Source organism: Hyperolius riggenbachi, chromosome 9, assembly GCF_040937935.1.
Source record: "Hyperolius riggenbachi isolate aHypRig1 chromosome 9, aHypRig1.pri, whole genome shotgun sequence".
Lineage (NCBI taxonomy): Eukaryota > Metazoa > Chordata > Amphibia > Anura > Hyperoliidae > Hyperolius > Hyperolius riggenbachi.
The window spans coordinates 6385056-6404664 of NC_090654.1; the positions used below are offsets into that span (position 1 = coordinate 6385056).

At 49.5% G+C, this 19609-nt stretch overlaps 1 protein-coding gene across 1 annotated transcript in view; it reads right to left on the minus strand.

Annotated features, from left to right (window-relative positions):
- The window catches only part of ACAD9 (acyl-CoA dehydrogenase family member 9), a 105323-nt gene that overhangs the window by 55752 nt on the left and 29962 nt on the right, over positions 1 to 19609 (minus strand). The window contains exons 3-5 of the mRNA XM_068251834.1: positions 12743 to 12844; positions 5218 to 5324; positions 3478 to 3578 (exon numbers count right to left, since the gene is read on the minus strand). Coding sequence (XP_068107935.1) covers positions 3478 to 3578; positions 5218 to 5324; positions 12743 to 12844 — 310 coding nt within the window. The remainder of the gene's footprint in view (positions 1 to 3477; positions 3579 to 5217; positions 5325 to 12742; positions 12845 to 19609) is intronic.

Genomic DNA, 19609 nt, shown 5'->3' on the forward strand with positions numbered 1-19609 from the left:
GTGCTTGGCTAATATACAGTCAAGGGACAGCTATCAACTACAACATATAAATCAGACAGCAGTGCCAGCATACAGTATACCGTATAGTGGCCAGAGAGTGTGGTGGGGGGTGCGAGTGGCAGGCGTGGCGGAACCTTTAAAGATTAGGGGGATCCCTGGTATTTAGATATAGGAAGCGTTTCTGCTGCTGAAACCAGGACAATAAAAGAGGGCACCCTGAATACTATATGTCACTACAGGGCCTCTTTAAATGGTTGATACTTTTAGCAAAACAACGGTCTAATTGATTACAATATCCGTGTAAATAGAGCCACAGGGCCCTTTTTCACTAGGTGAGATTTGATCCGTAAATCGGATAGCTTGCGTTTTGCAGATCGCTACAGAAATGGGATTGACATGTAAATTGCGGTGCTGTTTTTCCACTAGTGCAATTTATTTTTTCACAATTTCCAGCCTGCTGCATTGCTGCTGCATTTGTGTTCACATAGCAATCGAGCCGCTATGCGATTTTTCCCACAGTTCAGCAAATCCCCGACAATTTTTTATCTTCTCCCATCGGAAATCGCAAACACAATCATCCTTTACAACCCAAAGTCATGTTAGTGGAGAAAAGAAAGAGGACTGATCGCGTTCTTAGTGGGAAAGGGTCCTTAATCCGCCTGGGCAGCGTGGATTGCGCTACTCTCTGTAATATAATCTGGCTGGGCAGAGTGGATTGCGCTACTCTCCGTGAAATAATCTGGCTGGGCAGCGTGGATTACGCTGCTCTCCGTGTAATAATCTGACTGGACAGCGTGGATTGCGCTACTCTCCAGTAAAATAATCTGGCTGGGCAGCGTGGATTACGCTACTATCTGTGAAATAATCTGGCTGGGCAGCGTGGATTGCGCTACTCTCCGTGAAATAATCTGGCTGGGCAGCGTGGATTGCGCTACTCTCCGTGAAATAATCTGGCTGGGCAGCGTGGATTGCGCTACTCTCCGTGAAATAATCTGGCTGGGCAGCGTGGATTACGCTACTCTCTGTGAAATAATCTGGCTGGGCAGTGTGGATTACGCTACTCTCTGTGAAATAATCTGGCTGGGCAGCGTGGATTGCGCTACTCTCTGTGAAATAATCTGGCTGGGCAGTGTGGATTACGCTACTATCTGTGAAATAATCTGGCTGGGCAGTGTGGATTGCGCTACTCTCCGTGAAATAATCTGGCTGGGCAGCTTGGATTGCGCTACTCTCCGTGAAATAATCTGGCTGGGCAGTGTGGATTACGCTACTCTCTGTGAAATAATCTGGCTGGGCAGTGTGGATTACGCTACTATCTGTGAAATAATCTGGCTGGGCAGTGTGGATTGCGCTACTCTCCGTGAAATCCGTCTGGGCAGCGTGGATTGCGCCTCTCTCCAGTGACAGCTCTCTCCTGCGTTCGTTCTGGGGGTCTCGGGGGCTCCATTCTGGGGGTCCCGAGGGCCCTATTCTGGGGGTCCCGAGGGCCCTGTCACATTCCTCTGCATGACAGATAAAATACCTCTATTATCCTGTCATATACACCTCCATAATGACGGCTTCACTTACATCTCGCTGCTAAAATTGACAAGAAAGCAAAAAGCTCTGAAAGCCATTTTGGCAGAAATAATAATAATGGCAGCATTTCTGTGTCCCGCCAATAACCTCATTTACAAAACTGGCTTCCAGATGGGGGTGCCGCTAATTTTAGAAGCTTTTAACATCTGACTCAGATTTTCCCCATTCTGTATCAGCACTGCAGGTTCAGGTACATTATACAGAACAATCTGCAATTCAAATGGAGAGAGAACATTCTGTGATTATGTCCCGGCAGTGATGGGAGTGAGCAGAGCGTGCGAGTTACTCCAAGCCGGAGAGAGTGTGGGCGAGCCAGGGAAGATGGCGGCACATATTAACCAGCAGAGAACTGCACAAAATATAATTCTTACCTGGGGCTTCTTCCAGCCACTTTAATGGTGCCCATATATGGTACAATTTTTTCATACAATTTTACCATTTCTATGTAATATAAGGGAACTGCCTAAAGTATCCTTAATAGTATATTCACTTAATTTTCCCTTATACGACATAGAAATGGTAAGATTGTATGAAAAAATTGTACCATGTATGGTCACCATAAGTCATGCGTGTCCCTCGCCGCAGTGGTGCTGCTAGTAGTAAAATATTGGTAATTTCGATTATCGATAATTTACTACCGGCACCCATTCTCACTTCAACCCTCCGCTGCAAATGTCTAACCATCACCACATAATGCCTAACCCTAAACCTCAGAAGAAGTCCCCCTACCTAGTGCCTAAGGATAACCCCAGTAAGTGCCTAACCTCCCACTTAATGCCTATCCATAACCTAATGCCTAACCCTAACCCCACCCACCTTAATGCCTAACCATAATCGCCCCGGTAAGTGCCAAAAGGGGTAAGGGGGATTAAATTACCTTCTGGTCATAGTGCCCTTCTCTTATCCAAAATAGGAAGCTTTCTGTTATTTGCATTCGGAGATAAGCTTGTTACTTTGGTCAATTTCTTATTTTTGGTTGATTAATTCCCATAGTAAATATCAGTAATCTTTACCCATATTTTACTATGACCTAACCTAACCCTACTCCCACACAGAAACCTCCCTATCCTTAACCACACGCCCCTAGTGCCTAACCTTAACCAACCCCCCGGGTGCCTACCCGCAACCAACACCCCCTGGTGCTCCCTAACAAAAACTCACCACCCTCCCCCCCCCCCCCCCCCCCCGGTGCATAAACTTAACTACTACCCCGGTGACTAACCTTAAAAGGACAACTGAAGAGAGAGGTATAATGGAGGCTGCCATTTTTATTTCCTTTAAAGCAATACTAGTTGCCTGGCAACTAGTATTGCTAGTTGCCTGGCAAGCAATACTTGCTGCCTCTTAATCCTTTCAGCCTAAGCCCCTGAACAAGCATGCAGCAGATCAAGTGTTTGACAGTATTGTCAGATCTGACAGATTGACTGCATGCTTGTTTCTGGTGTTATTCAGACACTACTGCAGCCAAAGAGATCAGCAGGGCTGCCAGGAAACTGGTATTGTTTAAAAGGCAATAAACATGGCAGCTTCCTTGGTCTTCTGACTTCAGTTGTCCTTTAACTCCTTAAACTTCCTCGCTGCCGCCATACTGGGCAATAGTAAAAGCTGCGATTAGCGGAAATTATAGCTAATGATGGTACCATTTTTAAACGGATTTTAGATGCTTTTATTCTGATTGGCGCCTCTGTGCCATCGATTTTCACTTCCTGTTTTGCCCTCGCCTCCTGTGTTCTGGGTCAGCTCTGGGGGCCATTTTATTACCTTCCTCCTGAATAAACAGTTTTATGTCAGAAGAAGCGTGTCAGATGCAAGTAGCGTTATTTGCAGGATTTGTACAGACAAGATGGCCGCCCCCATAGCATTGACAAATGATGGATTCTGAAAGTCACTATACGTCACCTTCCAGGCTCTGTGAGGCAGAACGCGGCTATGTGTTCTCCAGACGCCAGCTTAGGCAAATACTTGGCTTTCTGCTCCTCCGTTCCAGCGATCAATATCCCCTGCAAAATAAAAAACGGAAGTGCTACAAATCTTCACAACAATCTCCTTCTCGCAACGCGGCTTCATAAAAGCAGGTTTCTGTGTTACCGGGGAGACCGGAGGCGATTACCTGCCGAAAACACAGGAAAACCGCTCATTGTGAGCGTGAAGGTTACACAGAACTCCGAAGAATAAAGCAGACAATTTACTGCAACTATCCAGAAACAAAGGACACTGGGCTGGGGACACCAGGAAGGGGGTAGAGAAACAAAACTGAATTCTGTAACGCTAGGTACACATGTTGCGTTTTGCGGTCGATAGATGCATTCGATTGATAAATTTCCGTCATGTCTGATATTACTTCCGATCGTTATACCGCTCGGTTTCTCTCAGAAGTGAATGGAAATTGATAAGAAACCATAAGAGAATTGAGCGGAAAAACAAATCGAAAATCAATCGAATGGAGAATCAACTGAAAAAAACGCATTGTGTGTACCCAGCATAACACTTCTGCGCAGACAATGGTCGGGATAATACAGGAGCCTGCGGCCACAGACGTGACATCACAGTCATCAAGACAAGATACGGAAGATTTATATCGCACTTTCCTCCTGGTGGACTCCAAGCGCCAGAGCTGCAGCCACTACGGGGCGCTCCACAGGCGGCAGGTTCATTAGGGAGCTTTGCCCAAAGACTCCTTACTGTTTTACTTACTGGCTTGAGCCAGGATTTGAAACCTGGTCAAAGGTCAGAAGATTCAGCAATTGTCTGGAGGTGATCTAGTGACCGTGTTAGCTGTAACCATTAGCAAATGGATCTCAGGGGGCAGAAAGTTTGTAGTGATTGCTGCTGGGACACCCTCTTCCATGGACAAACCTGCATGCTCTGCTGGGCCAAGCTTAAAGAGGAACTCCAGTGAAAATAATGTAATAAAAAAGTGCTTAATTTTTACAATAGTTATGTGTAAATGATTTAGTCAGTGTTTGCCCATTGTAAAATCTTTTAAATCCCTGATTTACATTCTGACATTTATTACATGGTGACATTTTTACTGTTGGCATGTTTTTTTTGGCAGTTGGAAACAGCTGTAAGCAGCTATTTCCCACAATGCAACAAGGTTCACAGACAGGAAACTGCCAGGAGAACCACGGTCCTCAGATTTTCTTGTGGGAGGGGTTTCACCACAATATCAGTCATACAGCGCCCCCTGATGGTCTGTTTGGGAAAAGGAATAGATTTCTCATGGGAAAGGGGGTATCAGCTACTGATTGGGATAAAGTTCAATTCTTGGTCGGAGTTTCTCTTGAAAATCTCTCTGCAGAGCATTCACTCTTCCCCAATGCTTGTTGGCCAACCCTGCCTCTTTCTTTACTGTTACAATTGGCAATGCTGCCCCATCTCCCAATGTCTCTTGGCCAATTCTGCTCCTTCATCTAATGTCATCTGGCCAAACCTGCCCTTTCCCCTAAAGTCCACTGGCTAATCCTCCGTATCCCTCTCAATTCAGGGGTACTACAAGCACGGCAGCAGGCCCTGCGACAGACCCCGGACTAGTACAATACGGAGACAGCTCAGCACACAGTGAGGCCAGCCTCAGACAAGACTGCGCAGCACAAAGGAACCCAGCAAAGATCCAGGAACTGACTCAGGAAAACCTACCTTTAATCCTATAGCCTGGTGTGCAGCCAGAGTTACTGCAATAGCGCCATCCAGTGACGTGATCTCTCCCAGCCGCGCATACATGGTGTTCGATAAACCAAGTCCTCCTGCAAGGAAAAGTGTTCAAGGTGAACCTCTGCACAGAAGAGTGAGCCATGCAATACATCCACTGTCTATTTACTCAGAGCTGCACAGAGGAGAGAGCCATGCAATACACCGACTGTCTATTTACTCAGAGCTGCACAGAGGAGAGAGCCATGCAATACATGTACTGTCTATTTACTGAGAGCTGCACAGAGGAGAGAGCCATGCAATACACCGACTGTCTATTTACTCAGAGCTGCACAGAGGAGAGAGCCATGCAATACATGTACTATCTATTTACTCAGAGCTGCACAGAGGAGAGAGCCATGCAATACATGTACTGTCTATTTACTCAGAGCTGCACAGAGGAGCGAGCCATGCAATACATCCACTGTCTATTTACTCAGAGCTGCACAGAGGAGAGAGCCATGCAATACATCCACTGTCTATTTACTCAGAGCTGCACAGAGGAGAGAGCCATGCAATACATCCACTGTCTATTTACTCAGAGCTGCACAGAGGAGAGAACCATGCAATACATCCACTGTCTATTTACTCAGAGCTGCACAGAGGAGAGAGCCATGCAATACACCGACTGTCTATTTACTCAGAGCTGCACAGAGGAGAGAGCCATGCAATACACCGACTGTCTATTTACTCAGAGCTGCACAGAGGAGAGAGCCATGCAATACATCCACTGTCTATATACTCAGAGCTGCACAGAGGAGTGAGCCATGCAATACATCCACTGTCTATTTACTCACAGCTGCACAGAAAAGAGCCATGCAATACATGCACTGTCTATTTACTCAGAGCTGCACAGAGGAGAGCCATGCAATACATCCACTGTCTATTTACTCAGAGCTGCACAGAGGAGAGAGCCATGCAATACATCCACTGTCTATTTACTCAGAGCTGCACAGAGGAGAGAGCCATGCAATACATCCACTGTCTATTTACTCAGAGCTGCACAGAGGAGAGAGCCATGCAATACATCCACTGTCTATTTACTCAGCGCTGCACAGAGGAGTGAGCCATGCAATACATCCACTGTCTATTCAGAGCTGCACAGAGGAGAGAGCCATTCAATACATGCACTATCTATTTACTCAGAGCTGCACAGAGGAGAGAGCCATGCAATACATCCACTGTCTATTTACTCACAGCTGCACAGAAAAGAGCCATGCAATACATGCACTGTCTATTTACTCAGAGCTGCACAGAGGAGAGCCATGCAATACATGCACTGTCTATTTACTCAGAGCTGCACAGAGGAGAGAGCCATGCAATACATCCACTGTCTATTTACTCAGAGCTGCACATAGGAGAGAGCCATGCAATACACCGACTGTCTATTTACTCAGAGCTGCACAGAGGAGAGAGCCATGCAATACATGTACTGTCTATTTACTCAGAGCTGCACAGAGGAGAGAGCCATGCAATACACCGACTGTCTATTTACTCAGAGCTGCACAGAGGAGAGAGCCATGCAATACATGTACTATCTATTTACTCAGAGCTGCACAGAGGAGAGAGCCATGCAATACATGTACTGTCTATTTACTCAGAGCTGCACAGAGGAGCGAGCCATGCAATACATCCACTGTCTATTTACTCAGAGCTGCACAGAGGAGAGAGCCATGCAATACATCCACTGTCTATTTACTCAGAGCTGCACAGAGGAGAGAGCCATGCAATACATCCACTGTCTATTTACTCAGAGCTGCACAGAGGAGAGAACCATGCAATACATCCACTGTCTATTTACTCAGAGCTGCACAGAGGAGAGAGCCATGCAATACATCCACTGTCTATTTACTCAGAGCTGCACAGAGGAGAGAGCCATGCAATACACCGACTGTCTATTTACTCAGAGCTGCACAGAGGAGAGAGCCATGCAATACATCCACTGTCTATATACTCAGAGCTGCACAGAGGAGAGTGCCATGCAATACATCCACTGTCTATTTACTCACAGCTGCACAGAAAAGAGCCATGCAATACATCCACTGTCTATTTACTCAGAGCTGCACAGAGGAGAGCCATGCAATACATGCACTGTCTATTTACTCAGAGCTGCACAGAGGAGAGCCATGCAATACATGCACTGTCTATTTACTCAGAGCTGCACAGAGGAGAGAGCCATGCAATACATCCACTGTCTATTTACTCAGAGCTGCACAGAGGAGAGAGCCATCCAATACATCCACTGTCTATTTACTCAGAGCTGCACAGAGGAGAGAGCCATGCAATACATCCACTGTCTATTCAGAGCTGCACAGAGGAGAGAGCCATTCAATACATGCACTATCTATTTACTCAGAGCTGCACAGAGGAGAGAGCCATGCAATACATCCACTGTCTATTTACTCAGAGCTGCACAGAGGAGAGAGCCATGCAATACATGTACTGTCTATTTACTCAGAGCTGCACAGAGGAGAGAGCCATGCAATACATCCACTGTCTATTTACTCAGAGCTGCACAGAGGAGAGAGCCATGCAATACATCCACTGTCTATTTACTCAGCGCTGCACAGAGGAGAGAGCCATGCAATACATCCACTGTCTATTTACTCAGCGCTGCACAGAGGAGTGAGCCATGCAATACATGCACTGTCTATTTACTCAGAGCTGCACAGAAGAGTGAGCCATGCAATACATGCACTGTCTATTTACTCAGAGCTGCACAGAGGAGAGAGCCTTGCAACATCCACTGTCTATTTACTCAGAGCTGCACAGAGGAGAGAGCCATGCAATACACCGACTGTCTATTTACTCAGAGCAGCACAGAGGAGAGAGCCATGCAATACATCCACTGTCTATTTACTCAGAGCTGAAGTACAGACGTCCTCCAGCCACCCCAAGCATACTGCATTTCTCCGGCCATCTCTGCAACCACTGAAGCTATGCCGAAAGTAAAGCAGGGCCTTCCCTAAGTGCTGATTACCAGAAGCAGTGGGTAGTAGTGATCACGTCAGGAGATGCAGCTAGAGGCTCTTTATCACAATCACATCATCAGGAAACAGGGGGAAGGATCCGGCCACTAGGGATGGTCCATGCAAATAATTTCGAGTGGATGCAGCATTATGCAAATTTTAAATGCACATTTATACAGCTTGAAAACTGACCAAACAAATCTTACCTTAGCAGGGTTTGTTGGGTTCATTTTCAATGTGCATAAATTTGCATACAAAATTAGCAAAATGCTGCATCAACTTGAAATGATTTACATCTCACTGACCATCCCTGCCGGCCACATCCTCCCAGGGAGGGGACTATCCAGTACAGCACTCCTTCCTGGGAGGGGACTATCCAGTACAGCACTCCTTCCTGGGAGGGGACTATCCAGTACAGCACTCCTTCCTAGGAGGGGACTATCCAGTACAGCACTCCTTCCTAGGAGGGGACTATCCAGTACAGCACTCCTTCCTGGGAGGGGACTGTCCAGTACAGCACTCCTTCCTGGGAGGGGACTATACAGTACAGCACTCCTTCCTGGGAGGGGACTATCCAGTACAGCACTCCTCCCTGGGAGGGGACTACACAGTACAGCACTCCTCCCTGGGAGGGGACTACACAGTACAGCACTCCTCCCTGGGAGGGGACTACACAGTACAGCACTCCTTCCTGGGAGGGGACTATACAGTACAGCACTCCTCCCTGGGAGGGGACTATCCAGTACAGCACTCCTTCCTGGGAGGGGACTATCCAGTACAGCACTCCTTCCTGGGAGGGGACTATCCAGTACAGCACTCCTCCCTGGGAGGGGACTGTCCAGTACAGCACTCCTTCCTGGGAGGGGACTATCCAGTACAGCACTCCTTCCTGGGAGGGGACTGTCCAGTACAGCACTCCTTCCTGGGAGGGGACTATACAGTACAGCACTCCTTCCTGGGAAGGGACTATCCAGTACAGCACTCCTTCCTGGGAGGAGACTATACAGTACAGCACTCCTTCCTGGGAGGAGACTATACAGTACAGCACTCCTTCCTAGGAGGGGACTATCCAGTACAGCACTCCTTCCTAGGAGGGGACTATCCAGTACAGCACTCCTTCCTGGGAGGGGACTATACAGTACAGCACTCCTCCCTGGGAGGGGACTACACAGTACAGCACTCCTCCCTGGGAGGGGACTACACAGTACAGCACTCCTCCCTGGGAGGGGACTACACAGTACAGCACTCCTCCCTGGGAGGGGACTACACAGTACAGCACTCCTCCCTGGGAGGGGACTACACAGTACAGCACTCCTTCCTGGGAGGGGACTATACAGTACAGCACTCCTCCCTGGGAGGGGACTATCCAGTACAGCACTCCTTCCTGGGAGGGGACTATCCAGTACAGCACTCCTTCCTGGGAGGGGACTATCCAGTACAGCACTCCTCCCTGGGAGGGGACTGTCCAGTACAGCACTCCTTCCTGGGAGGGGACTATCCAGTACAGCACTCCTTCCTGGGAGGGGACTGTCCAGTACAGCACTCCTTCCTGGGAGGGGACTATACAGTACAGCACTCCTTCCTGGGAAGGGACTATCCAGTACAGCACTCCTTCCTGGGAGGAGACTATACAGTACAGCACTCCTTCCTGGGAGGGGACTATACAGTACAGCACTCCTTCCTGGGAGGGGACTATACAGAACAGCACTCCTTCCTGGGAGGGGACTATACAGTACAGCACTCCTTCCAGGGAGGGGACTAAACAGTACAGCACTCCTTCCTGGGAGGGGACTATACAGTACAGCACTCCTTCCTGTCCACTGGTGGACTGCTTTCTGATGTACAACTTCTGAATGGAGCAGGTCAGAGTGTGGCACTGCTGGACACGCCTCTGAGTGTTGGCTCCTCCTACTTATTTCCTGTGCCTGGAAAATAGAGAGTTTGGCCAGAGTTTGCCCCCCCCCCCCCGGGTGTTTGGGATGGATCTGCGGACCCCCTGCAGCCACCAGCTCCTCTACGGACCCCCAGTGACCCCAGCAGATGGCTTCCTCCATCAGCACTAGTGACACGCCTTATCACAACTTTATTGGTAGGACGTCTGCATTTTGTTTGCATTAAATATGTGAATTCTGCCTCCATTATTCCTTTAGGAATTCCCCCCGCTGCTTCCTGGGTGCGTTTTAATAAAGGCGTAATACATTTCTGATTATTGTTGCTTCATTTTATTACCGTCCAATTATCTGACTGCTGTTATTCTCTCCAATGTAGTAACTCCATATCACTGAGCTCCGCCTCCTCGCTCCTCCGATCATCTTGTGACCGACACAAAGGGCTTGTTCACACATAGGGGCGTTTTCGCCATTTTTAAAGCGCTGGCAATTTTCAAAATCACCCTAAAAGCGATTGTGCAATGGTTCCCTATGAGAGAGTTCACATGTGAGCGGTTTGTTTCCGATCCGCTCAGGAAAGCGCTGCCTGGACCATTTCTGTGGCGATTTGCCTCAATGGAAGGTATAGGGAAATCACAAAGCGCTTTGTATAGCGATTTCCCCAGCGCTTTTAAGAATAAATACATTGGGGTTGATTCACTAAACCGTGCTATTTTTTAAGCACGTGTGTTAGGAAATAGAGCGCGTTTAAAAATAGTACGTTTTGGTGAATCAACCCCAATGTATTTATTATTTTCCGGGGCAAGGAGTTCACTTCCTGAATTGCGCCATGAAGTGAAAAAAAGCAAATCGCTCTGCAAAAGCGCTTAGAAAAGCGCTTTATAAAAAAAATTGCAGCGCGCTGGTAAGCGTCAGGAGGTGCTAAAAATAATTGCACACAAAATCGCTAAACGCTGGCGTCATCGATTTATGATGTGAACACAGCCAAACTCAGCTAAAGAATCAGACCTTCCGATATCGCTCAATGATACGTCTGTTTACTGAGGATGACTAAAGGGACTCAGTTTACCCTTCTACTGCATAGATTTGGTAAGATTGGACAAAAAAACCATTAACCACTTCCGGTCCGCGGTATTTGAAATCTACGCCCTGTTTGGCACCTGTTATCCCTGCCAGGGCGTAGATTTCAATAACCGTGCCGCAAGCTCCCGCCGCTACCGCCACTGCAGGCCACTTGATCTGCTGTTGCTATGACGGCAGAGCTCTGTGAGCCGGTCTGGAGACAATTTCATTGGCTCCTGACCCTGTGATCACTGTCAGCCAATATCATTGGCTCACATTGATCTCAGGAGCCAATAAAATCAGCTCCTGGCTGCCTCATAGAGCTCTGCTGTCATAGCGACAGCAAAGCGAGTGAGCTGCAGTGATCGGATAGCGGCGTGATCGGCGGTAGTGGTGGGTCCGTGCGGCATGTTGTCGGTAAGCTCCGGGTTTTGAGTCCAGCATTCTGCAGAGACTGTTGCAATGCAAGTGGCTAAACACCATTTCTTTTCTTCAACATTGATGGATCATCTGCTCTAATGCCCAGTACACACCATACAATGTTTATTAGATTTTCTGTTAGATTTACCTGCCAGATAGATAAAGGCCAACATGTTGAAAATTATCTTTCTAACCATCTATCTGCCTAGCAATTAAGGCTCGTACACACGCCTGATCAAAGGCAACGATGGGTCCGTCGGCACCTCCCGCTGGGCGGGTTTTCAGCAGACAGTACAGCGTGTGTACAGTCTGTCGGTGGACTGATAAGGCTGTTTCTGAGCGATCCGCCGGGCGGATCCACCAGCCTTATCAGTCCACCGACAGACTGTACACACGCTGTACTGTCTGCTGAAAACCCGCCCAGCGGGAGGTGCCGACGGACCCATCGTTGCCTTTAGTACGGCGTGTGTACGGACCTTTAGCCATTGTTCTACTCAGGAGATAACCAGAAGACAATGCAGCAGAGATAATGACCAGTCCATACAGAAAATCATCTAACAGAAAATGGTATGGTGTGTACTAGAACGTTCTTGTTTTATCATTCACGATTACTGGCATTTATTAATATGTATCGCTACACTGCCATTCACCCATGTAACACCTAATATGTTCAACTTCAATCCTCTTCAATAAATTGAGTTGATGTACACATGTGAACTGACAGTTTGTATTCTGTCATTTATTTCATAAATGATGTAATTCATAAAAAAAGATCCAATCCTCTGTATGTGATGCTTCCTACATCTCTAAAATCAGCGTGTGCGTCCCACCGGTATGTCATATCAGGTTGTGGGAGGCGGCTTACTGCTCCACAGCTAATGAAATGCTGGTATTTTTGTCATGCATGCAAATAACATGCAGCTTGGGGCCGAGCCAATCATATTCACTTCCTGACGGTTTTAATTGGCCCAGCTCTGAGCTCCACCTTATTTGCATGTGATTTGCATGATATTTGCATGCAGTTTGGAGGGATTAGCGTGTCTCAGATGGCGGATCAGGAATCTGGCAGCATTGTGGAGTGTTCTCTATTATAATGAAGATCACATGACACTTCGTTGTTCCGCCTGCTCTCACCGTATTCCTCCGGAATCTGGATGCCGAATAACCCGAGCTCCTTCAGTCCTTTCAGCGTTTCAGGTGGAATTTTGGCATTTTGATCGATGGCTTTAGAATCCACTGCAAGACAGAAGATATTCCCCGTCAGAAGCCTGATGAGAATCCATCGTGTAAAACAGACGTTAACTGCTAGAGCTTGTGAGGATTTTATCTCACGAGAGGTTTCTACACAGCAGAAGATCCTCCCCAATAGGAATACTGCAGGAAAAGATACACATTATTAGCATAGCTCCCAACTGTCCCTCTTTGGGAGCCCTGTCCCTCTGTCCCTCTTTCCTCCTCATTTGTCCCTCTTTCAGGACTCGTGTACAGATTTATGTAAATATATGTATTTTTTTACTAAAAAAAATGTGTTTAATTGACTCTAAACTTAATTCCTATTATTTAAATTGAAATATTTCTTTATTCTCAAATGTTAAGATGAAGGAAAATAAACCAGGATAGAAAGGACCGGTGTGGATTGAATTATAAAACCACATATTTTTCATATGAAATCTTTATGGTATGCGTGTCTAGGGGTGTGTCAGGGGTGTGGTTAGAGGTGTGGTGGGGGCGTGGCTTGAGTGGTGCTCATTCTGATCTCCAAAAGTTGGGAGATATGTCATTAGGAAAAATAAAAATAGTACTAGATGAAGTATGGTGGTTAAATACACAAAAAGGAACTTTGTAGGGGGATCTTGAACAAGTATCCAATCTCAAGTTAGTGCACCCATAAGACAGCTCATCCGTTCATAGAGAGCAGTAATCTGCAAACATGGCTCTCCAGCTGTTAAAGGATACCCGAGGTGAAATGTGACAAGATAAGATAGACATGGGTATGTACAGTGCCTAGCACACAAATAACTAGGCTGTGTTCCTTTTTTTCTTTCTCTGCCTGAAAGAGTTAAATATCAGGTATGTAAGTGGCTGACGCAGTCCTGACTCAGACAGGAAGTGACTACAGTGTGACCCTCACTAATAAAAAATTCCAACTATAAAACACTTTCCCAGTAGAAAATGGCTTCTGAGAGCATGAAAGCGATGAACAGGGTGAATAGTTCATAGATTTTAGCTCTGGCATACTTCAATGAATGTGTCATTGAGCAAAAACAACAAAACATTTAAAACGTAAAAAGTAGATTTAAACATAAAATAAAACAGTGGAAAGTCATTTTTAGGAGAAGGAAAATAGATACAATTGTTTGCATTCTTTTATTTTCGCCTCGGGGTGTCCTTTAAAGAGACTCTGAAGCGAGAATAAATCTCGCTTCAGAGCTCAAAGCTGCTAAACCACCACTATTGCGCCGCACAAAGGGGGTCCCTTCACCCCCAAACCCACCCCAGCACGACTTGGTCATGCATTTGGTCGCTCCTGGAGGCAGGGCTAATGGCTGCAGCCCTGCCTCCAGTCGCGTCTGTCAGCGGTGCATCGCCGCCTCTCCCCCACCCCTCTCAGTGAAGGAAGACTGAGAGGGGCGGGGGAGAGGCGGAGATACGCGCTGACAGACGCGCGTGGGGCAGGGCTGCGGCGGTTAGCCCTGCCCCAACCAGGAAGCACTCCCTCGCATTACGGAGGGGATTTGGGGGATCAGGGACCCCCATTAAGCCGTGGGATAGCGGCGGTTTAGCAGGGGCACACATGCCCCTGCTAACTCTGAGGTCTGAAGCGAGATTTATTCTCGCTTCAGACTCTCTTTAAGGAACTACAAGTCCCACAAGGCATTGCAGGAGTCTGACAGCCAGAGTTACGATTTATAAAGGCAAATGCATTGTGGGACTTGTAGTTTTTTAACAGCTGGAGAGCCAGTTAGCAGATCACTGACAGAGCGTTGCCATCCTCACACTCTGCACTGGAGTAAGCCGGGCACACATGTCATTTTGATTGGCCAATTTTTCCACTTCCCTGTATCATGAGAACGTACCTACACAGTCTGCTCATAGCATTAATAATCTGTTTCTCTCTTCAGGCTACACAGAGGTGATAAAATTGGTCATTGGCAAATATAAATTGGATGTGTGTACCAGGCTGAAGACTAGAAACGTTAGGAAACCCGTTAATGTTATTTTGTTAGAACCCTGAGGTGACCCAGCTAGTCTCAGCTGTTTGAGGTGCATTGTACATACAGCTTTCCTCTGTTCTGCTGCTCTCCAGACAGCGCCCAGGCAATCGACAAAACAGAGATTAAGTCATCATGGATGGTGATTATTCTGTGTGGCAGCAGATTATATGTCTTACAATCATCTGACCTGCAACTCAAAGTGCAAAGTCTGCAGCACAAGGTCCTCTGCAAGGCCCGGCAATCACCCATCACAGAAAGGCTCTACTGTAAAGTCTGCAGCACAAGGTCCTCTGCAAGGCCCGGCAATCACCCGTCACAGAAAGGCTCTACTGCAAAGTCTGCAACACAAGGTCCTCTGCAGGGCCCGGCTATCACCTGTCACAGAAAGGCTCTACTGCAAAGTCTGCAGCACAAGGTCCTCTGCAAGGCCCGGCAATCACCTGTCACAGAAAGGCTCTACTGCAAAGTCTGCAGCACAAGAGCCTCTGCAAGGCCCGGCAATCACCCGTCACAGAAAGGCTCTACTGCAAAGTCTGCAGCACAAGGTCCTCTGCAAAGCCCGGCAATCACCGGTCACAGAAAGGCTCTACTGCAAAGTCTGCAGCACAAGGTCCTCTGCAAGGCCCGGCAATCACCGGTCACAGAAAGGCTCTACTGCAAAGTCTGTAGCACAAGGTCCTCTGCAAGGCCCGGCAATCACCCGTCACAGAAAGGCTCTACTGCAAAGTCTGCAGCACAAGGTCCTCTGCAAGGCCCGGCAATCACCCGTCACAGAAAGGCTCTACTGCAAAGTCTGTAGCACAAGGTCCTCTGCAAGGCCCGGCAATCACCTGTCACAGAAAGGCTCTACTGCAAAGTCTGCAGCACAAGGTCCTCTGCAAGGCCCGGCAATCACCTGTCACAGAAAGGCTCTACTGCAAAGTCTGCAGCACAAGGTCCTCTGCAAGGCCCGCCAATCACCCGTCACAGAAAGGCTCTACTGCAAAGTCTGTAGCACAAGGTCCTCTGCAAGGCCCGGCAATCACCTGTCACAGAAAGGCTCTACTGCAAAGTCTGCAGCACAAGGTCCTCTGCAAGGCCCGGCAATCACCTGTCACAGAAAGGCTCTACTGCAAAGTCTGCAGCACAAGGTCCTCTGCAAGGCCCGGCAATCACCCGTCACAGAAAGGCTCTACTGCAAAGTCTGTAGCACAAGGTCCTCTGCAAGGCCCGGCAATCACCTGTCACAGAAAGGCTCTACTGCAAAGTCTGCAGCACAAGGTCCTCTGCAAGGCCCGGCAATCACCTGTCACAGAAAGGCTCTACTGCAAAGTCTGCAGCACAAGGTCCTCTGCAAGGCCCGGCAATCACCCGTCACAGAAAGGCTCTACTGCAAAGTCTGCAGCACAAGGTCCTCTGCAAGGCCCGGCAATCACCCGTCACAGAAAGGCTCTACTGCAAAGTCTGCAGCACAAGGTCCTCTGCAAGGCCCGGCAATCACCCGTCACAGAAAGGCTCTACTGCAAAGTCTGCAGCACAAGGTCCTCTGCAAGGCCCGGCAATCACCCGTCACAGAAAGGCTCTACTGCAAAGTCTGCAGCACAAGGTCCTCTGCAAGGCCCGGCAATCACCCATCACAGAAAGGCTCTACTGCAAAGTCTGCAGCACAAGGTCCTCTGCAAGGCCCGGCAATCGCCTGTCACAGAAAGGCTCTGCTGCAAAGTCTGCAGCACAAGGTCCTCTGCAAGGCCCGGCAATCACCCATCACAGAAAGGCTCTACTGCAAAGTCTGCAGCACAAGGTCCTCTGCAAGGCCCGGCAATCACCCGTCACAGAAAGGCTCTACTGCAAAGTCTGCAGCACAAGAGCCTCTGCAAAGCCCGGCAATCACCTGTCACAGAAAGGCTCTACTGCAAAGTCTGCAGCACAAGGTCCTCTGCATGGCCCGGCAATCACCTGTCACAGAAAGGCTCTACTGCAAAGTCTGCAGCACAAGGTCCTCTGCAAGGCCCGGCAATCACCCGTCACAGAAAGGCTCTACTGCAAAGTCTGCAGCACAAGGTCCTCTGCAAGGCCCGGCAATCACCTGTCACAGAAAGGCTCTGCTGCAAAGTCTGCAGCACAAGGTCCTCTGCAAGGCCCGGCAATCACCCATCACAGAAAGGCTCTACTGCAAAGTCTGCAGCACAAGGTCCTCTGCAAGGCCCGGCAATCACCTGTCACAGAAAGGCTCTACTGCAAAGTCTGCAGCACAAGGTCCTCTGCAAGGCCCGGCAATCACCCGTCACAGAAAGGCTCTACTGCAAAGTCTGCAGCACAAGGTCCTCTGCAAGGCCCGGCAATCGCCTGTCACAGAAAGGCTCTACTGCAAAGTCTGCAGCACAAGGTCCTCTGCAAGGCCCGGCAATCACCCGTCACAGAAAGGCTCTACTGCAAAGTCTGCAGCACAAGGTCCTCTGCAAGGCCCGGCAATCACCCATCACAGAAAGGCTCTACTGTAAAGTCTGCAGCACAAGATCCTCTGCAAGGCCCGGCAATCACCCATCACAGAAAGGCTCTACTGCAAAGTCTGCAGCACAAGGTCCTCTGCAAGGCCCGGCAATCACCCGTCACAGAAAGGCTATACTGCAAAGTCTGCAGCACAAGGTCCTCTGCAAGGCCCGGCAATCACCCGTCACAGAAAGGCTCTACTGCAAAGTCTGCAGCACAAGGTCCTCTGCAAGGCCCGGCAATCACCCGTCACAGAAAGGCTCTACTGCAAAGTCTGCAGCACAAGGTCCTCTGCAAGGCCCGGCAATCACCCGTCACAGAAAGGCTCTACTGCAAAGTCTGCAGCACAAGGTCCTCTGCAAGGCCCGGCAATCACCCGTCACAGAAAGGCTCTACTGCAAAGTCTGCAGCACAAGGTCCTCTGCAAGGCCCGGCAATCACCCGTCACAGAAAGGCTCTACTGCAAAGTCTGCAGCACAAGGTCCTCTGCAAGGCCCGGCAATCACCCGTCACAGAAAGGCTCTACTGCAAAGTCTGCAGCACAAGGTCCTCTGCAAGGCCCGGCAATCACCCGTCACAGAAAGGCTCTACTGCAAAGTCTGCAGCACAAGGTCCCCCGCTATTACAGTGCTGGCCACAGTGCCCCCGCTATTACAGTGCTGGCCACAGTGCCCCCGCTATTACAGTGCTGGCCACAGTGCCCCCGTTATTACAGTGCTGGCCACAGTGCCCCCGCTATTACAGTGCTGGCTATTACAGTGCTGGCCACAGTGCCCCCGCTATTACAGTGCTGGCCACAGTGTCCCCGCTATTACAGTGCTGGCTATTACAGTGCTGGCCACAGTGCCCCCGCTATTACAGTGCTGGCTATTACAGTGCTGGCCACAGTGCCCCCGCTATTACAGTGCTGGCCACAGTGACCCCGCTATTACAGTGCTGGCCACAGTGCCCCCGCTATTACAGTGCTGGCCACAGTGCCCCCGCTATTACAGTGCTGGCCACAGTGCCCCCGCTATTACAGTGCTGGCCACAGTGACCCCGCTATTACAGTGCTGGCCACAGTGACCCCGCTATTGCAGTGCTGACCACAGTGCCCCAGCTATTACAGTGCTGGCCACAGTGACCCCGCTATTACAGTGCTGACCACAGTGCCCCCGCTATTACAGTGCTGGCCACAGTCCCACCGCTATTACAGTGCTGGCCACAGTGCCCCCGCTATTACAGTGCTGGCCACAGTGCCCCCGCTATTACAGTGCTGGCCACAGTGCCCCCGCTATTACAGTGCTGGCCACAGTGCCCCCGCTATTACAGTGCTGGCCACAGTCCCCCCGCTATTACAGTGCTGGCCACAGTTCCCCCGCTATTACAGTGCTGGCCACAGTGCCCCCGCTATTACAGTGCTGGCCACAGTCCCCCCGCTATTACAGTGCTGGCCACAGTTCCCCCGCTATTACAGTGCTGGCCACAGTGCCCCCGCTATTACAGTGCTGGCCACAGTCCCCCCGCTATTACAGTGCTGGCCACAGTTCCCCCGCTATTACAGTGCTGGCCACAGTGCCCCCGCTATTACAGTGCTGGCCACAGTGCCCCCGCTATTACAGTGCTGACCACAGTGCCCCAGCTATTACAGTGCTGGCCACAGTGCCCCCGCTATTACAGTGCTGGCCACAGTGCCGCCGCTATTACAGTGCTGGCCACAGTGCCCCCGCTATTACAGTGCTGGCCACAGTGCCCCCGCTATTACAGTGCTGGCCACAGTGCCCCCGCTATTACAGTGCTGACCACAGTGCCCCAGCTATTACAGTGCTGGCCACAGTGCCCCCGCTATTACAGTGCTGGCCACAGTGCCCCCGCTATTACAGTGCTGGCCACAGTGCCCCCGCTATTACAGTGCTGGCCACAGTGCCCCCGCTATTACAGTGCTGGCCACAGTGCCCCCGCTATTACAGTGCTGACCACAGTGCCCCAGCTATTACAGTGCTGGCCACAGTGCCCCCGCTATTACAGTGCTGGCCACAGTGCCCCCGCTATTACAGTGCTGGCCACAGTGACCCCGCTATTACAGTGCTAGCCACAGTGACCCCGCTATTACAGTGCTGGCTATTACAGTGCTGGCCACAGTGTCCCACTATTACAATGCTGGCCACAGTGCCCCCGCTATTAAAGGAAGGTTTTCGTTTTTTAAGTACTTAAAATCTTCGCCCTGTTTTGATGGCTATCTGGCTGCGGGCGCAGATTTCAATACACCAACGCCGCGCGTTCTTGCCGCTTTCGTCGCTCCTGACGATCTCCCCGCTGCAGCTCACTGGCTCTGCCT